Here is a 20,790-nt window from a genome sequence, read left to right as displayed (position 1 = left end):
CAATCGCCTTTATACAGGGGTCTGTGGGAGGAGCCACAGGAGCAGTCAGCAGGGGGCGTGTCCAGACAGGTATATGTAGTTCACCACAGTTACTTAATTATTTGGGTGGGGTGGGGATGAATAGTGAGAAGTAAACTATTGAGAGAGAGGACATGGGTGTTATAGTCATCAGACAGTTAATGATTAGCTCAGCTTGTTACAAAATGCAAGCACTATTACCTCAGCTATTTTGAACAGAAGTAGGTCTTTCAGATTGCCAAAACATTTTATTGAATTAATACTTCCTGAAATCATTACAGTCAACCTTTCTCTTATTCCAAACTAACAAGCTCTTATTCTGGACTCCCATCTATAAAAAAATGGTTCAGACTTATTCTATCATATTCTAATCACTTCAAACATAACAATATATATTAATCAGTCATATGCATTCAAGAAAATACAACCTTAGCCTATGCATTCGGTTGTCCTAATTTTGTACTAGTGAATCTGCATTTTGCCCCCCTCCAAGGCCAGATCCTTTCTGATATGTTACAGTATTTTAGTTGAGATCTAACCAGTTTATAGAACTGTAACATTAATACTGTGTTCAAATCTGATCAAGATAAAATATTCTCTTAATGTTTAAATTTTTAGTAATTATTGTTCAAAGACCTTAAATCTCTTTGTTCCTCCACTGCTTTCCATTCATTTAACCTACCAGTGCCCCATTGTAATTTTCTACTTCCTGTTTCTTTAGCTATTGTGCCAGATAGCTCTATTCCTTCATTTAAGCAGAGTTCTCCAACTGTTTCCAGACAGGTGACTCAACTAAGACAACAGAAAATATTAAGAATTTGATAATAAAACAGAGGCTTGATTTGGGGTGTATGGGGTGTCCAGGGAAGGGTAGCACCTCTGGTGAAAGGGCTTGTCATGCCTGTTCTCAGGCAGCTCACTCACCTTTGGTCCCCACCAGACATTGAGCTCTCACCTGTGACTCCAAGTGGCTTTTTGCATGTGACAGCAGCCACACCCAAGTACACTGCTTCGAGAGGGACACTAAACCAGGTGAGGGTGGCCTCACACCCCAGTGAGATGGGGACATATCTGTCCTGGAATGCAGAGGTAGCCCTGGCAAACTGGGCAGATGAGATCTACAGTGAGATCCAACAACCAGGAAAGCAATACTGCAACATTCCCTGGAGAGCAAAGGGCATGATGACAAGGCACAGGAGATGTCATGGTCATCCACTACAACCAGGAGGACCTTTATTTGTGACACTTGTTTGTACCACTAGACTCGGACTCATAAGGTCTCCTAAGAGAGTGGAGCTGACCCAGAACAACAGCTTTTTCCACTTTAAAAACTATCCTGCACAGGTTTCCTTTCATTGTCAGACATGATGGACAACCACCATACAACTTCCCATAATCAAGAGTGGAAGACTATCATTTCCAGGAAGAGGTAGTCTTTTGGAAGAGAGATAAATAGTTTTGTATTGCCAAACACTTGTGTGATTAGATTGCTGTAATTTGCTTACAAGTGAAGAGAGTGCTGCAGTTTGTACTTTGAATTACATTTTAACTTATTTGTGGTAATATTTTGTTTTACAGAACTATCCAAAAGTCTTGGGCACATACGTATATAGCTCGGGCATCCAAGACTTTTGCACAGTATTGTATTAATTTTATGTATTGCACTGTACTGCTGCCACACCAAAAAAAGCCAAATTTCATGACTTAAGCAAGTGATGATAAACCCAATTCTGATATGGGTCTCGATTGTGGTCAGAGTGGGGAGGGGGCAGGGAGAGGGGAATCACAGTTGGGAAAAAGGCAAGGAAGAGGGGAAGGAGCAGGAAGCACCAGAGAGACATTCTGTAATGATCAATAAACCAATTGTGTAGAATCAAATGTCCTTGTCTGGTGTCTCAAGGCTGGATGTGTCTGCACCCGTGCCACTCCTTCTCTGCTACCTGTCCCACACCCCTCCTGTGGCGCTCCACCCTTGCCATTTCCAATATCCTTTACTCCCGCCAGATTTACAATCTTGCTCTCTGCTCCACATTGACAAATATGACACTGTACAAGTCTTAGGCACCCGAGCTATATACAAGTGCTGCATGTGATATATGTATTGTGGGTGCACCATGGTCCAGAGGAATGTTGTTTAACATATACAGTCAGATGATAATAAACTTGAACCTGAACCCGAGTTTGCATACAGATTTACAAAAGGGTTTTAACCTTGTATGCAAACTGCAGCAATCATGCAAAGTGGTTGACAATGCTAAAAAATTTTTTTAAATAGCACTATTTCTGGGATCATGAATAAAGAACAACACAAAGAAAAGTAGTGTGGAAAGAATGGAAACTGCACAGATCACAAAATCTCTGCCAACCTAGGAAAAATAAAACACGACAGCATTCAGCAAATTGTCTACAAAGATCAATGGAAATTAAAATAAATTTGCTGATTCACTTTGATGCTCCTAAAAGGGTCAACTCCATCATTAGTGCACATTTAATCCACAAGGTATAGACTGTTTTATTGATTGCCACTATTTTATCTAAAATAATTGCAATCACCTTGAAACATATTTATTCTTACCAAAACATACTTTAAGAGTGATTCAGGTACAATTTGTCATTGTCAGGTTTGAACAAGTGTCGATACACTAGACATGGTATAAACTAGGACTGGAGTTTTATAATATTAGAAATCTGGTGTACCATGGGTGTTTAAAAGGAACAATCAATTAATTTTGACCACTTTCAAGGAGTGAGATTGGGCCACCTGAGCAGTGGTCATTGCAGGGTTTTAGTGGGGCATTCATCAATTTCAGGAATAATTCTTCCATCTGTCCTTCAAGACAAAATCCTTCAAAGGATCAAAATGAAGACAGCAATCTCAGCAAGCCAATTTTTTTTTTAAACAAGTAAATGATGCATTGGAAACGCACGCATTACTTATTGAAGCACGCACCAACCTGCATTCTACCATTTCATGAACATTTCTTCTTAGTTTTAGAAATTTTAAAATGTTTATAAAAAGACTATGGGTTTTCATTTTAAGTGATAAAATCTGAGTACATATTGAATGTTGGTGTTTGTTTGGAACAAAGTGATTTTGAAAGTGAAGACTTCTTGGGAAAAAAATCAAGAGACAAAATATTTTCATTGGGAGCATTTTGCAAGTCCTGACTTTTTAAAGTATTTTACCTTCATGATCTATGACAGAGGTTCAATATTATGAAATATGATGGCAACTGAAAGAAAAATTAAGCAGAGGAAAATGATACAAATGTAACAAAATTAAAATAAAACAAGCACTACAAGAAGGCTGCACACCACCTCAATTCAAAAATATAGTAATTATTTGGCTAAAAAACATTTAACAGACTCTGAAAAGCACGTTATACTTCAGACAGCCTTACCATATTATGAATGATATTGGTGAGAGTCCATACTACTGGCACACTGAAGAATGGGATGCTCAAGAGAATGATATGAAGTAATCCAATTCCCAAGATATAAGACAGCCAAATCCCACGGCTGTTCATAACCCGGGTATTTGGATTCACTTCGCTGTGAGCAGTACCCACATTCATGGTTTGTTTCTTTACAACCTAAAAAAGGGGGAAAAATATAAAATTAGCAATTCCCAAAATATAAAAAAAGCACTCCAAACATCATCTGTGGTTAAAGAAATACGATAACGTCAACCAACACTCCATTCCCCACTCTTCCCCACCAATAAAAACAAACTCAAAGATGAAAATTCAGCTAAAAAATAAACAGCATTATTTAATAGCAAAGTTATAACCTTGGAGAGAAGAAGGGCTAGGGAGTGACCGCTGACTAGAAACTTAACTCTTAAATACTGTGTCAGCAAAAGTAGGCAAAAAGCTGGGTATTTTGCAATGATTGGATCACCTTCCCCAAAGCTCTTCAACCATTTACAAGGCCCAAATCAGGAACGTAGAGGAAAACTCTCCACTTGCCTGGATGTGCAGCCCTGACAACTAACTAGCCCGCAAATATTTTCAATAGTTAATTTAGTGAAAAGTGAACTGGGAATATTAAGATACTAATTTACAATTGTCAGTATTCAAAAGCATCAAATATAACAAAGGTGAAAAGCTTACAGAAAGGAACTATGTTCTTGACAAAGAGAATGAGAATTGCTCAATTCTAAAAATGAACTTATAATTAATCTTGTCAATTACCAAGTATGCTTACTCAACAGAAGATTTAGTTGACCTTTTAAGACAAAGGAAAATTCGTATCATATTTTGATTAAAAACTTGAATTTTGAAATTATTTAAATAGAGGTAGTCATTCAACTCTTCTTCATAATTAATGATCTTCTCACAATTTTGAAAATATCCAGCTTTTGTTATCAAATCATCAATAGATGAAAAATTGATATCTGCAAAAGGCCAGTTGAAAGAACTGGCAGGTGATCAACATATCTGCAGAGAAAAAAAATCCATTATTTGTCTCACCACTCCTTATAGCTAATACTTGCTAATCATTTGTTCTTTCATGAATTTACTTTATAAGTGAGCAGCAGTCTGCACTGTGACAAGAACTTGTATAGGACTCTGACCATACATCGACCCCTAGTTTATATGCATCAATAGGAGTTACTGGAAAGCGAGCAAAATGAAAGATACTTTCCCTGTTTTCTCCCTTCTCCTTACTAGTCCAGAGGCACTGAAATTAATTGGAATTTCAATTAATGATCATAAATGATCAGTACTATTAATTATAATGCACTGTCACATGTGGCATTTTAGATATGCATACCCTGTACAGTATATTCATGTGGTTTGCATGAATAGCCAGCCAAACACACAGCAGGTGGTTTTAAGTGGCTGTACTGGATGAAGGACACAGACAATTAGTCACAGTACAATGTGCATGTTATTCAAGGGTGAAAAGTGTTAAACACAATATTTTGCAGATGCTGGAAATTGTGAGCAACACAAACAAATGCTGGAGGAACTCAGCAAGTCAGGAAGCATTTACAGAGGAAAATAAACAGTTGATGTCTTGAACTGGGATCCTTCATCAGAACTGAAAAAAAAATGTTAATTCTTTAGGACTTTTCATGTTAGCCCTTTTCCTTTCATGGATTTAACTGATGCATCAACTTCTACAAATTTTATGCTCTATATTTCACTTTCCCCCACACAGTTATTAGGATGTGATGCTCTAATGATTTCAAACTAGCACTAGAGGATGCTTAGTATTAATACGTATGAAATGCCTGAAACACAGCTAAAACTGTGAATTTGCTTATGGGATAATTTAACTGTAGGTATCCTCATCTTCCTCATGAGAGCATTAACACACTGTTGGAACTGTATCTCAACAGTGCTGTTGCAATTACTTTCATTTATAAACACATGAAGGTGTCTCAATAGACAATCCCATGCTGAAACTCTAAAGCTTAGTAAACAGAAGTGGCTTCTCAAAAATAAAACAAACCAATTTATTTCTGCAAAATACTTTCCTATAAATTTCTATATAACAGAAATAAAACCAGAAAACGCTGGAAATTCACAGCAAGCTGGGCGATATCTATGGAGAGAGAACTATTGTAAATGCTTAGGTCATTAATAAGATTAATTTTCCAGCAACTGCAATAATTAGATTTTTGATTTCTACCTAACATAATATAATTTGCAGAGACAGTCGATAAATTGCTGCACAACAGTCTACAAAGAAAATGTTATTGATGCAGAGTAGCTCAATATTAGAGAAAGCTTCGGGTAGTCATAAGTTCTAGAGTAGCCTACTCTGTACAAACTAGAGATACCAGAAATTAACTACGGGAACTAAATTTTCCAAAGAGAAAAAGGAGCTACTTAATTCCAACCTTAACTCTTAGAATATTAACCAAGTAGTTAAGCTAATAGCATGCTGAGAAGCAGCAATCACAATGCTCTAACTTAATTAGCATTTGAGCTAAAACAGACTGTGGTCTCCACACCCCTATTAAATCAAGGGTCAATTCAATTAACCAACTTAGTGATAAGTTAATGAAACTCTTCTGCATGCAACATTATACACCTAAGTTTAAAATGAATTGAAGTTAACCTGCAGAGCAACATGCACAAGACAGAAATTCAAACTGTGGCTGCAAATTATACCATGTCTGAAATATCATATATGACTTCCTGGCCTGGTAAACCACTGATGAATGTCCTTTCTGATCTCTCGATTTCAAAACCTCCAATTACAAAATGGTGGTAAAAATAATATACACATTTAACTTAATGTCTGGAATTCCACAATACCTTGCAGAATATTTCTGAGGAACTAACCTATGTATATTGGATCCTACATTGTGATAGTTCAGCATAGAGATTTTTTAAAAATCACTGTAGATTGGAATCAAAAGATCTAAGACTACTTTTAATGCAAAAACTTATTTCCAACAAACTGTTAACTCAAGTTTATAAACAAAAAATTTTGTCAATTATTTGCATAATTAATTTAATCACCTATTATCAATTAAATTATATAATAATTCAGTTTTTTTCTGCTCAAACATCAACATCAAATTATAGTTGGACTGCAAGGCCTGGATAGAGTGAACATGGAGAGGATGGTTCCAGTAATGGAAGTGTCTAGGACCAGAGGGCACACAGTCTTAGAATAAAAGGATGTTCCTTTAGAACCAAGATGAATTAGAATTCTTCAGCCAGAGGGTAGTGAACCTGTTGAATTCATCATTACGTTTGGCTTTGGAGACCCATGTCATTGGATATATTTAAAACAGAGGTTGCCAGAGTCTGGATTAGTAAGGGTATCAAAGGTTACAGAGTGAAGGCAGGAGACTGTGTTTGAGAAAGAAAAATAAATCAAACTTCAAAGTAAGTTTCTGTCACCATATAGTACCTTGAGTTTCATTTTCTTGCAGGCATTCAGGGTAAAGCAAAGAAATACAATAAATGAAAAGCTACACACAAACAAAAACTGACAACTAATGTGCAAAAGCCACCAAATAAAAAATAATAAAATTAATTTTTTAAAAAACTCAGTCCTTGAAAGCAAGTCCATAGATTGTGGAATCAGTTCAGAGTTGAGATGAGTGAAGTTATACATGCTGGTTCAGGAGTCTGATGGTTATAGGGTAATAACTGTTCCTGAACATGATGGTATGGGACACAAGGCTCCCAAACCTCCTTCCCGATGGCAGCAGCGAGAAAAGTGAAGAGAGATGGTGGAGGTCCTTGATGATCAAAGCCGTGATCAAATGGCACACCCAATGGACCAAATTCTGCTCTGATGCATTACAGCAACCCTGGTCTAAGATTAATGGTCCAACTTGTCAATGCAGTAATAACAGGACATGGCAAAGTAATGAAACCTCTTTATATTGTATAGTGCTTGAACTAATTAAGTACAAATATAATTAATACTTCAAAATGGTGTTTGCTCTTCCTCTCAGGATCACGGCATAGAAATGTGTCAGTAATCATACACTTAGCACAGTGGGGATGTTAAACTTGCTCTTCATTAGTTATTTTAATTTAATTTTAATAAGTTTTCAATGGCTTTCTTACATGCAAAGGTATTTAACAATGCACTGAGTTAAATATTTCTTTATGGACTGATAACTGGTGAACAAAGACTTTTTTAATACTTTTTATATATCGTGTGTATTCACTTGAGTCCAAGAATCTACATGGAAAGGTAGTTTGAATAACAAGACTTTCACTTCACTGTGGACTATACCTTGCACCTCTACTGAGGTAGGCCTCTTTTTCAATGGACTGGTTGCTAAGAAGCACATAAAAATGCATCAGCTTGTGTGTCTTATTTTAATTTCCTACAAGAAAAGTGTATGATGACTGCCAGGTGCATCTTCCTGCAAAATGGAGATTAGTATTAAGACCATGTTTAAAACTTTCCAACATGAGTGGTGGGTAGGAATAGGAACACAAAGTATACCAAGCAGAGGAGCCAGTAAAATCTGAAAATGTAAGTTGAGGAATATACCAGATATGAAATATTTATGAGTCATACTTTGGCATAGAAAAACAAGATTGTGGGAGGTGCATTTTTCATATCTTTGAAGGTATGGGTATATAGTTGTTGGGAACCATTTTATGCTTGGAATGAAATGAGGAAGAAGGTAGTGACCTATAGGGAGACAGCACCATTTGTACTCTCCTACCAACAACCCCCCCACCTCCAACATTACTGCATCTTTGAGAAAGGAAAGGTTGACTCAGAGTTTGAAGCCTATTCAGTGCAACAGACACTGGTCAGGGCTTCTCCCAAACCATCAAAGGTTCAGGGAGAAAATTATCTTGAGATTTTAAAAAAATCCCAGCACTTAGTTTTGTCAAATAATGTAAGCTATCAATTAGGCCTTACACTAAATTGTTTTGGTAAAGAAAAAAGACTGAAATTATCATTTTTGAAGACTGAAACTATGTTGCCAATCAAGTATTTTCTTCAAGCTTCTTCAGTACAGTGGATTCCAGTTAAATAGGACACATCAGGACCAGTACATTTTGGGCTAATTAAGTCGCTGTCCCAATTAACCGAAGTTTCATGGAAATAGTTAAAAGGCATAAAAAAAAGACAAACTATCATTTAACTGAGTAACAATTTATGTATTTAACTGAAATACAGAACAAATTAGAACACTACCAATACCTCTACAGTACTATAAAACTGTATTAGTTCCTAATAGTTATCAATGAAAGAATTCATCTGGTTTTTGATTGACTAAAAATGAATGAAATCAGCACAGACATCTAATGCAGATAATGGACTACCTTCATACAATGTATCCTCCAAATCCTCATTTTCATTGTAACATTCAAGATGGTCGCCGATAACTTCAAAGTCTTCGTAGTTCCTAACTTGAAGTTGTGAAATGGTTTCGTTTTCACTCCAGGCCATTTCTGGCATCACCAAGCCTGAATGCTTGAAACCACAGTGAGCAAAACAGTTCTGAAAAGCCTTACTGCTTATTCTTCGCCAACTATCAGTGACAAAAATCACTGCTTTTTGAATACAAACAAACACAACGGACGTTATTTAAAAACTGATTGCTCTAAGCATGGTGTAGTGTCTAACAGCCACATAAGTGCATGCAACAGATGCTAGTTCGAAATTGTTCAGCAAGTCCCCTGACCCAATTAAGCAGGGTAGTGTCCCAAATAAACAAAGGGAATCACAGCTATTTTCTTGATTTAGTTTTTGTTCTTTAAGAGTTTTCCCAAATAACGGCTGTGTCAATGGCACAATTAACCAGAATCCACTGTATTTAAATTGCTACCATACAAAACAATCTAATTTGTTTTGTTCCCAATTTATATCGTTAATCAATAACAGTGGTTATGCTGTATAAAGTATTTTCAGTATCTGTGACTGAATGCAAACCCAATGTGATCAAGAACACTACAGCCAGGGATTAGGAAAAAAATGTCCACATTGTTAACAGCTGCTCAGGTCACTCAGATCATGATAGCACAGGTTTCAATTTAAATGTTTACTACAAATACTGTAAATCACATTCAAGTCAGATGATAATTTCCTGTTCCACCCTACACATCCAACACTCCGGCCTCAAAATAGAGATTTGTGGTGATTCAGCGAATTTCAAGTTATGGATCTGGATTTTGCAAAAAATAAAGACAAGCTATTTGTAAAAAGAGGGGAATGAAAAGGCATGTCCATCTTATTGAGAAGCATGCAACGAAAGACGCCATGGTAGCATAGCGGTTCGTGCAACATGATTACAGCTTGGAGCGTTCTGGAGTTCGGAGTTCATTTCCAGCGCTGTCTGTAAGAAGTCTATATATCTTCCCCAAGGAATATGTGGGTTTTCCCTGGGTGCTCTAGTTTCTTCACACAGTAACCAAAGATCTACCGGGTAGGGTCATTGTAAATTGTCTTGAGATTAGGTTAGGATTAAATCAGGTTTGTCGGGAGTTGTTGGGGCAGCATGGCTCAAAGGGTCAGAAGGGCCTTCTCTGCACTGTATCACTAAATAAAAGCTCAATTTGATTAACTTTAGCATATTTCTCAGAGATCACAGCATATTAAATTTAATTACACATGTTTAAAGAGAACATCTGGATAAAAAGCATCAATTTCTATAAAAGCCTAAAATGGTTCAGTGAGAAACTTATGCATTCACTTCAAAATCAGATGAGATGTAAAATGCTTTAGATCTTATGAAATTATCAGGAGGATCATATAAATGCATGTTTATTTATATATTCTGTGCATACAAGTAGTGGCATGTTCCATGTAACTATCCACTCAATTCAAATGTAAGCAAATAGGCTCACTAGACATACATTCCAAACTGAACTATATATAGCTTAAATTCAGAAGAGAAGGCATAAATAATGTGGCCATAAAAGGGCAACATAAATATGTTAGCTATTCCAAAGAGCATGGTTTACAAGAATATTATTCCAAAGGAATTACATTCCTGAAATTAATAATGATTTTCTAACGATGTGTCAAATTAAAATAAATACCTTTGGAGAAAGTTATCTGAAGCAGCGTTTCTGTTACAGCCATGATTTAAAAATCAGGTTGCAATTAGCTGTTTTCACAAGCAGCAACAGATCAGCACAATGGCAGAACCAACAATGTAAAAGCATAGAAATAAGTCTCCTGACTTGGATTGTCAGAATCAATGTCTAGTTGTATATTTCCCACAGTTCAACTGAACACAAGCATACCACAAGGAATTTCACACCATACCACTTCTTTCATGCAAGTCTATTGACAATTGTGTTTGATTTGTGAATAAAAATAGAGAACAATACAGCTTCTGTTCCTGGAATCTAAAACCGCTTATGGTATTAAATAATCTCAAAGGAAATTTATGTGGAATAATCCATGTGTCAAAGTGTATGTAGTGCAAATTTGAAAATTTAACAACAAAAATATAACCTTTAGAAACCCGAGTCTATAAACCAGTTTGATTTGCCTTAAAAAGAGTATTAACGCCAGGTCTAGACAACACTTAAGCAGCAGTCAGACCATTCATCCACAGGAATCATTCTTCCAAAATACTTTGAAGTCAGCTCCTTTATAAAGCTCACAATCAACTCTCACTCCTGCATTACCTTGGGAACTTCAAACTCTGGCACTTTGGAAGCAATTCTTGTTTTTGAAATCCTAAATTCCTGAAGACAATACATCTACAGAAGCATAATCAGATGAAAATGCATGGACACAGTTCTGTGCTACAGTATAATTCCGTGTTGCATCAACCAGAAGTTGGAACTGCTTAGAATAGATCAGCTTCCTGAAGGGAAGAGGTTTACTTTATAAATTAGTATTGATCCTGCACCAGAAACAATTTCAGCATAGAATTCTAAAGCATCTAATCATTGTATGCTTATGCAGCAATAATGTATTAGCATATACAGGATTATCTATCATTCTTCCATTTCTTCCAACCACTATTTTCTTTGAATTTGCTACAGTTCATGCCCACAATCCATCAAAATATTTTACTATATCTGAACCAAATTATCAAAGACTATTAGGACTAGCTGTTTTTATTATATTTCAAAGACAAGTACAAACAATGTCTATTGGCCCAGTAAGCAGTAACATATTGGAGATACTTAACCACTTCAATGGTGTTTATTTTACTCTCTATTAGTGCAATTAAGTATTTTATGGATAACAATGCTCTATCTAATCTATATGCAATGTTATCTCTGCCTCTAGCTCAGCCACATTAAATGCCTGGCACAGTAAGCACACTTAAGCACAGCAAACTCTTACAACCAAATATCCAAACAACCAGAACATTTTGTTCTGTTCTTGAATTTTATACATTTGGTACTAAAAAGCAAAATCAAAGATTAAGCACGCAAAATTATATGGACAAAACACAAGAATTTTACACATTAAGCACAGAGCAAGATGTCCTAACACAGACAGATAGGCATCTATAGCTCTCAAAAATTCTTAACATATTATTCCTCGTATGTTGGTCTTTGTTCTGATGGGCAATGATCAGTCCTGTAGCCTATCCAAGAGCCTTTTAAACACCTCTATTATCTTTGCCTCCGCCATCACCCCTGGCAGTGCATTCCAGGCACCCATCACTCTTTGTAAAACGAAAACTTGAACCGCACATCTCCTTTGAAGTTACCCCCCTCTTATTAAATGCATGCTGTCTTTTTAGACATTACAGCCCTGTGGAAAAATACCAGCCGTCTACTCTATCTATGCCCATGACAATCTTACAAACCTCTATCAGATCTCCCCTCAGTCTCCATCATTCCAGAGAAAACAACTGTAGTTTGTTCAACTGCTCCTTATAGCACATGCTCTCTAATCCAGACAGAATCCTCATAAACTTCTTATGCCTCCACATCTTTCCTATAATGGGGTAACCTGAAATGAAAGCAATACTACAAAAAAGGCAACAGAAGAAAGTTAATGGAAACAACAAACTGGCACTTCACAGTATAAATTCATCAGAATTTCAGCCCATAATCCAGATCTGATAATTCTTAGTATATACTGTAAAATCTTGATCTCGGTTCTGTCAACAAAATCTTGGTATTTCAAAGAAAAATTTTGGATTATGATTCCACTTGTTACGTAAACTTCCAATCCAGTATACACTTTAGGGCTGTGCTCTTAATTTTGGTGGGGAACAGTAAGAAGAGTTGCACAGAAAATAATGAAATAAAACAAGGTGTCTGGATAACTAGCTCTATCCTACAGAGAAAGTGAATATTGAGGTAGTAACAATTCTCATTAAAAAGGCTGGTAAATAAGGAAGACACTGACACAGTACCGAATTAGATGGAAAATACAATCTCTATAGACAGTGGACTTGTACATAATTAGGTATTTCCACAAGTTGCAGTGTTGCAGAAGGTGAAAGATAGGAGTGGGACTATGGAGATTAATTGTCGTAAATCTTGCATATCAATTGCAGAAACTGCAACGTCTTAGATGTGGTTCTTTAGAGCTTTAGGAAAATCCAGACAGTTCGTTTTTTTAAAAAGTGGATGATAAGCTTAGCCGTGGTAATCTAAAGTCTGACTGTAGACTACACTACAGCAAAGGCAAGAAATCTATTTGCTATTACTAGCTTAAGGCAATAGTTCTTTGGGGTTTTCAAAATATATAGTTTGGATGGTTCAGAATTGAGAGAATAATTAAAAGCTTACAAACTAGGCTTTGCTCTCATGAGGGAAATGCTGAGTGTTGGTGGTGGATAAATAAATAATCATGTGACAAACCCACATTGTTTAACTTTATAGCTTCAATACAATACTCAATGCTACAAATAAATACTATCAACCAAAATGAAATTGCAATTGTTGATTTTATACTAAAATACTCATGCAACTCCTGTATAAGGATAGGAGGAAAAGTCACTGAAACTCTCCCTTAATACACATTTAACAAAATAGAAACTAACAAATAATGATGTATTTCATACTTAGAAATCGAAATGGATCAGTTTGTAGGATTCTTTAGAGGCTGGTGAGATGAACTCAATCTCCTTTTCATTGCCCTTACACCTTATTTGTCTTCCTGCACTTTCTGGGTAATTGTAACAGTATGTTCTGCATTGATACTGCTTTTCCACTTCGTACTATATTGATGTAATTATGTTTGGATTAACCTGTTAGGCTGGAACACAAAATGTATGTTGGTACATGTGAAAATAATAAACCTATTACCATTATCATTTTCCAATGCTGGACTCAAAACAAGCAAACAAAAAAGTTCTCCTGACCTGAATCATTCAGGTTCAGGTATTAAATTGTACTGACAGAGATTCAAGTGAGCTGCAAGTTCCCATGAATCTCAGCCCTAGTATTCAATCCATTTTTACAAGAAAAAAATCTTCAAAATAGGAAGTTTCAACAATAAACCAGATTTGGCACAAATAAATTGGACTTTTTGTAATCAGAGATCATTAAATGGGTAAATCAAGTGGATACAATAAAATATTCAAAGCAACTAATATTTTAATGCTAATGATTATTCAATTCCATTACAAAGCATGTTTATTTTTGATATCCCTAATACATACCATCAAGGAATAACATTTGTTTTTGTGCTTAAATTGTACAACACGCATTTTCTGCAAAGATAACTGAAGGACACCTGATGTTCTTTAACAATCTGGAAAAATGGGCGGAAAAATGGTAGATGGAATTTAAAAAGCAAACACGAGGAAATCTGCGGATGCTGGAAATTCAAGCAACACACACAAAACATTGGTGGAATGCAGCAGGCCAGGCAGCATCTATAAGGAGAAGCACTGTCGATGTTTCAGGCCGAGACCCTTCGTTAGTCCTGACGAAGGGTCTCAGCCCAAAACATCGACAGTGCTTCTCCCTATAGATGCTGCCTGGCCTGCTGCGTTCCACCAGCATTTTGTGTGTTAGATGGAATTTAATACAGACAAGTGTGAGGGGTTGCACTTTGGGAGGACCCAAACTAGGGAAGGACTTGCACAGAGAATGGTAGGGCACTGAGGAGTGTGGTTGAATAGAGATCTGGGAATATAGACCCATAATTCCTTGAAACTGGCAACGTAGGTAAATGGGTTCTAAAGAGAGCTTTTAGCACATTGGCCTTCATAAATCAGTATTGAGTACAGGAGATGGAATGTTATCTTGAAGTTATACAAGGAGTTGGTGAGTTCTGGTCATCTACCTACAGAAAAGACGGCAATAAGGTTGAAAGAGTACACAGAAAATTCACAAAGATGTTGCCAGGACTTGAGGACCTGAGTTACATGGAAAGGTTAAATAGGTTAGGACTTTATTCCCTGGAACATAGAAGAATGAAGGAAGATTTGATAGATGTATAAAAATTATGAGCAGTATAGATAGGGTAAATGCAAGCAGGGTTTTCCACTGAGGTTGGGTGAGACTAGAACTAAAGGTCATGGGTTAAAAGTGAAAGAAGAAATATTTAAGGGGAACGCAAGGGCGAGTTTCTTCACTCAGAGGATGGTGAGATTGTGGAACGCGTTTCCAGTAGAATTGATGGATGTGGATTCATTTTCAATATTTGAGAAATTTGGTTAAGTACATGGATCTGAGGGATATGGAGGGCAATACATTAGGCAGAATAATGGTCTCGTGTAGAATAGATGGGGTGAAGGGCTTGGTTCCAGGCTCTTTGACATTAACAGATCAATTTTTGCATCCTGGTGACAATTTCAGAGACCAATTGATCTTTTAAATAAGTGCAGCATTGCAGGATAGACAAAACAGACAGTTCTTTCTTTCTATGACTTTCTTCCTGCATCATTCTATTTTTCTACTTCACTGAAAACCACTTTCATAAATGTACTATGCTCTAGAAACTTGACCATTTTTGTTTTATAGACCCACATTCATCAGCATAGTAAAGCAGACTAATTTCTAGTCAAATTGTTTCTGGGCCAGAGAAGTCTTTTCCTTCCTAGTCATGTGCAGCAAGCAACCAGATCAGATTTCAAACTTGATAGAAAGCATACTAATCCCTCAACAACATCTGATGATTGGGCATTGCCCGATGGACAGCACAAGTGAAGAAATACCAAGTATTATCTTTGAACATATTGTTTATAAATTTACTCATCCATTGTAAGTACACCTCAGACCACAAAATTTCAAACACAATTTTCCCTTACATTAAAGTGATTGAAACCTACTACACCATTTTCCCCAAAATGGAATACCCAAATATTCAAAGTATAACATATAAACTGTTTACTCCATGAATACATAAAATACTTAATATTTTCTTTGAGCACTTCATGGCTGGATGGTGTGAAGTACCATCTTACTTCCGTGTACTCCAAACATATTTATTTGGAGTCTGTACGCTACTCAATATAAAGTTTTGCATTGGGTAGTACCCATGTCTGATGTCCTTGCATATTCAAGGCACAATGAGCGAGAGAACATTACAGGTTCTGTAAATCTACACTCTTTACAACATACTTGGTAGGGGAAACGATTTTAAATGAAGTCCGTCCTGATACAGGAATTCAAACAGAAATGTCAACCACCACCCTCCACCCCACCCCCCCAAAAAGATGGTGTCCAGCCTGCTGAGTTCCTCCAGCAGGTTGTTTATTGCTCCAGATTCCAGCATCTGTATTCTCTTGTGTCTCCTATTCTAGTCATTACTTTCCTTTTGTCCAGCTCCAATAAATATGTACTTAAGCTTTGTTTTTTTTTTACGACAGGTCTTCTTCCTTCCATCAAGCACAAGATACAAAAACTTGAAAACACACATCACCAGGCTTAAGGACAGCTTCTATCCCGCTGTTATCAGATCCTTGAATGGATTTCTTGTACAATACACATGTACTCTTGACCTCACAATCTTCCTAGCCATGGTCCTTGCATCTTAGTATTTATCTGCATTGCACTTTTTCTGTAAGTGTAACACTATACTCCGCATTCTGTTATTGCTTTTCCCTTTTTACTAATTGTTTTAATATAATTTGTATGCATGGCATGCAAAATGAAGTGTTTCATGGTTATCTTGGTACAGATGATAATAATAAAGCAATTACCAAATTTTCAGGTAAGTATGTACAGGGTTACCAAGGGTAATTGGGAAAAAGGATTTCAGGTTACAAGTAGATCCACAGTCGAGTAGGTTCAAGGAGCTCTATTCCAACTCCTGATTTGTGTGTTTTTTTTTCATCTGCCTATAGCACTGTCTATATACAGTCACCAAATAAGAGTATACTATCCACTTGCACACACGCACTTAATGCATTACTTTTCACAGTTGTGTTACATGTACTTTCTGTAATAATGCACTGTTCTCTTTTCTACAGCTAAGTGCATCTTCATAGTTAAATGGAGAAACCACAGAGGCCTACTTACTATTTACTGCTGTTTACAGGATTTACAGGACATCTTGACAGTCTTGATATTTGTTGGACTTCCAGACTTAAACCATTAGCTTAAACTCCACCAAGAGACACTCAGCAATGAAGTATCTAGCTATTTTAAAGACAGGTCACCTAGGGAAAATTCTCTAAGCACCCCCACCATAGTATGTCCATGATAGGTGATTTTGAAGTTTTCAAATTATGGTGAAGCAAAATATTGGCTAGTTTTTCCAATCTGATGTATACAAGTAAATATCAGATAGAAATACTGCCAAGCTAAATTCTGATGTTCTGTGCTTGAGTAAGTACTTAGGCTCCATTCTGTGCTTAGGCTCACTGATTAAAACAGGACATCACTTGGCCCAGTGCAGTAAGATAAAAAGCTTGATCTAATGCCAGGCACTTGGTAAAGCAACAGTGAAGGTGAAAAATAGCACAAAAAAAAGATTGGGAAGAAAACTAGTTATATTCTGAACTAACAACCAGAAGCCATGGATGACCGCAGAGGTGCGTGCGCCGCTGAGGTCCCGCGACTCCACCTTCAGAGCAGGCAACGAGGCAGCTCTAACAACAGCAAGGGCCAAACTGTCCCGAGCCATCAGAGAGGCAAAGCACACGCCCAGCTAATCCACAGTCACTTCCAGGACAGCGGCGACACGCGGCGCATGTGGAAGGGCATCCAGGACATCACCAATTACAAGACAACATCACCTGACTGTGCAGGTGATGCCTCCCTCACAAATGCGCTGAATAACTTCTACGCCCGGTTTGAGGCGGAAAATGACATGGCGGTGAGGAAGTCCACCCCTCCTACAAATGACCAGGTGCTGTGTCTCACCGTGACCGATGTGAGGAGAACCCTGTGCAGGGTCAGCCCACGGAAGGCTGCTGGACCAGACAACATCCCTGGTAGAGTGCTCAGAGGATGTGCAGACCAGCTAGCAGATGTTCGCACTGACATCTTCAACATCTCCCTGAGCAGCGCCACCGTTCCAACGTGCTTCAAGGCCACCACCATCATCCCCGTGCCTAAGAAGTCTTCAGTGTCCTGCCTAAATGACTACCGTCCCGTTGCACTTACATCCATCATCATGAAGTGTTTCGAGAGGCTCGTCATGAGGCATATCAAGACCTTGCTGCCCCCCTCACTGGACCCCCTGCAGTTTGCATACCGTCCCAACCGCGCAACAGATGACGCCATTGCCACCACCCTCCACTTGGACAAAAAAGACACATACGTTCGGATGTTGTTCATAGACTTCAGTTCAGCATTCAACACAATCATCCCTCAGAAACTGATTAGAAAGCTGAGCCTACTGGGCCTGAACACCCCCCTCTGCAACTGGATCCTAGACTTCCTGACTGGGAGACCTCAGTCAGTCCGGATCGGAAGCAGCATCTCCAACACCATCACACTGAGCACGGGGGCTCCCCAGGGCTGTGTGCTCAGTCCACTGCTGTTCACTCTGCTGACCCATGACTGCGCTGCGACACACAGCTCGAACCATATCATCAAGTTCACCGATGACACGACCGTGGTGGGTCTCATCAGCAAGAACGACGAGTCAGCTTACAGAGAGGAGGTGCAGCGGCTAACGGACTGGTGCAGAGCCAACAACCTGTCTCTTAATGTGAACAAAACAAAAGAGATGGTTGTTGACTTCAGGAGGGCACCGAGCGACCACTCCCTGCTGAACATTGACAGCTCCTCGATAGAGATCGTAAACAGCACCAAATTTTTTGGTGCTTACCTGATGGAGAATCTCACCTGGTCCCTCAACACCAGCTCCATAGCAAAGAAAGCCCAGCAGTGTCTCTACTTTTTGCGAAGGCTGAGGAAAGTCCATCTCCCACCCCCCATCCTCATCACATTCTACAGGGGTTGTATTGAGAGCATCCTGAGCAGCTGCATCACTGTCTGGTTTGGAAATTGTACCATCTCAGATTGCAAGACCCTGCAGTGGATAGTGAGGTCAGCTGAGAAGATCATCAGGGTCTCTCTTCCTGCCTTCACATTTACACTACATGCTGCATCTGCAAAGGAAACAGCATTATGAAGGACCCCATCCATCCCTCATACAAACTCTTCTCCCTCCTGCCGTCTGGGAAAATGCTCCGAAGCATTTGGGCTCTCATGACCAGACTATGTAACAGTTTCTTTCCCCAAGCTATCAGACTCCTCAATACCCGAAGCCTGGACTGACACCTTGCCCTACTGTCCTGTTTATTATTTATTGTAATGCCTGCACTTTTTTCGTGCACTTTATCCAGTCCAGTTTAGGTCTGCAGTCTAGTGTAGCTTTCTCTGTTTTTTTTTATTACGTAATTCAGTGTAGTTTTTTGTACTGTGTCATGTAAGCCATGGTCCTGAAAAATGTCGTCTCATTTTTACTATGCACTGTACCAGCAGTTATGGTCGAAATGACGATAAAAATTGACTTGACTTGAAGATTTGCCTCATTGGGTGAAATCAAGGAAACAGCTGCCAAAGTTCACCAGGCCCTTCAAGGTCCTTACAAAAATGAACCCGGTAGCTTACACTTTGCTGCTCCCCAAGACCCTTAAGATTATTCTCACCTTCCATGTATCCAAGTTGAAACCTATGAGTAACATTCCTTTACCCCACCACCATCAGCCCTGCTGTCACCCAGATTTGTTGATGGAGAACAAGTCTTCTCCGTAAAGAAACTTCTGGATTCACTAATTGTTCACAGTGTTCGGCGTTTCCTTGTTGACTAGGTAGGGTTTGGACCCGAGGAAGGGTGCTGGGTTCCAGAGAGGGTCATCCTGACCCATGAATACTGTCAACATCACCCCAAGCAGCCAGGGCCATCAGGAATCAGCCATAGAGAAGGGTATCCTGCACAGTACACACCTGACCATGCTAGCCTCTGGGGTGCAGATGTTCTGATTCTCCAGAGGATAGATAGCTCGCACTGTCCCTTTAAAGATTCAGGCATACTCCACTAATTGGCAGCCATGTTTTGGTGCCATGATTTGGATATTTAAAGAGCACATGAACTCAGGTTCCGTGCTCAATCATCAGTTCAGTTTGCGATTGCATTTAGGATTTCAGTCTCGTTTGGGTTCTCGTCTAGTCTCATTAGGTTCTCATCTAGCATCAAGAACCCTGTTCTCAGCTCAGTCTCAAAATCGAGTCTCAATTCTAGTCTCGGACACTCCAGCACCTGGTTCCTCACTATCCTGGCCTAGGCCTCCTGTCACACTATGTCCTGCAACTCCAAGGACTCCCAGAGCCCTGACGTTCACTGGCTATGTCCTACCCTGGTTCAACTTCTCAAAATGCATCACCTCACACTTGTCTGAGTTAAATTCCATCTGCCATTTACTTGCCTATTTTCCCAGTTGATCTATATCCTCTTATAATCTTAGACATTGTTCTTCACTGTCACTGCACCACCAAATTTGGTGCTATTCAGAAACTTATTAATCATGCCAATTACATTCTCATCCAAATTATTAACATATATGACAAACACCAGTGGGCCGAGTATTGATGCCTGAAGCACAACACTAGTCACAGGCCTCAAATCGAAAAACATTCCTCCAATGCCACCCTCTTTCTCATATTACCACGCCAATTGTGTGTCCAATTGGCTGGCTCACACTGGATCCCATGTGTGCCACCCTTCCACACAAGCCTAAAATGTTGGACTTGTTAAAGGTCTTGCCAATGTTACTGTAGATGACATCCATCGCCCTGCCCTCATCAATCATCATGGTCACCCCTTCAAAATACTCAAGTTCATGAGACATGATTTTCCATGCACAAAGTCACACTGACTATCCCTAACCAGACCTTAAAAGAAACTACATGGGTTTATTAACTTTCTCCATTTGGAACTTTAATTCTCCATAGAAACTTAATTGCCAAGAATGGATAGAGCTGTTCAAAGTAA

At 38.5% G+C, this 20,790-nt stretch overlaps 1 protein-coding gene across 4 annotated transcripts in view; it reads right to left on the bottom strand.

Annotated features, from left to right (window-relative positions):
• The window catches only part of LOC132384849 (ORM1-like protein 3), a 43,706-nt gene that overhangs the window by 13,348 nt on the left and 9,568 nt on the right, over positions 1-20,790 (bottom strand). For 2 of the 4 annotated variants that reach the window (XM_059956434.1, XM_059956435.1), the window contains one exon: positions 3,420-3,611. In XM_059956434.1, coding sequence (XP_059812417.1) covers positions 3,420-3,593 — 174 coding nt within the window. In that variant the 5' untranslated portion in view covers positions 3,594-3,611. Of the gene's footprint in view, positions 1-3,419; positions 3,612-8,786; positions 9,015-20,790 lie in introns of all 4 variants that reach the window. The other 2 variants (XM_059956433.1, XM_059956432.1) reach the window with 2 other exon arrangements.

The sequence above is a fragment of the Hypanus sabinus genome, chromosome X1 (genome assembly GCF_030144855.1).
Source record: "Hypanus sabinus isolate sHypSab1 chromosome X1, sHypSab1.hap1, whole genome shotgun sequence".
Lineage (NCBI taxonomy): Eukaryota > Metazoa > Chordata > Chondrichthyes > Myliobatiformes > Dasyatidae > Hypanus > Hypanus sabinus.
This window is presented reverse-complemented; position numbering and strand designations above follow the sequence as displayed.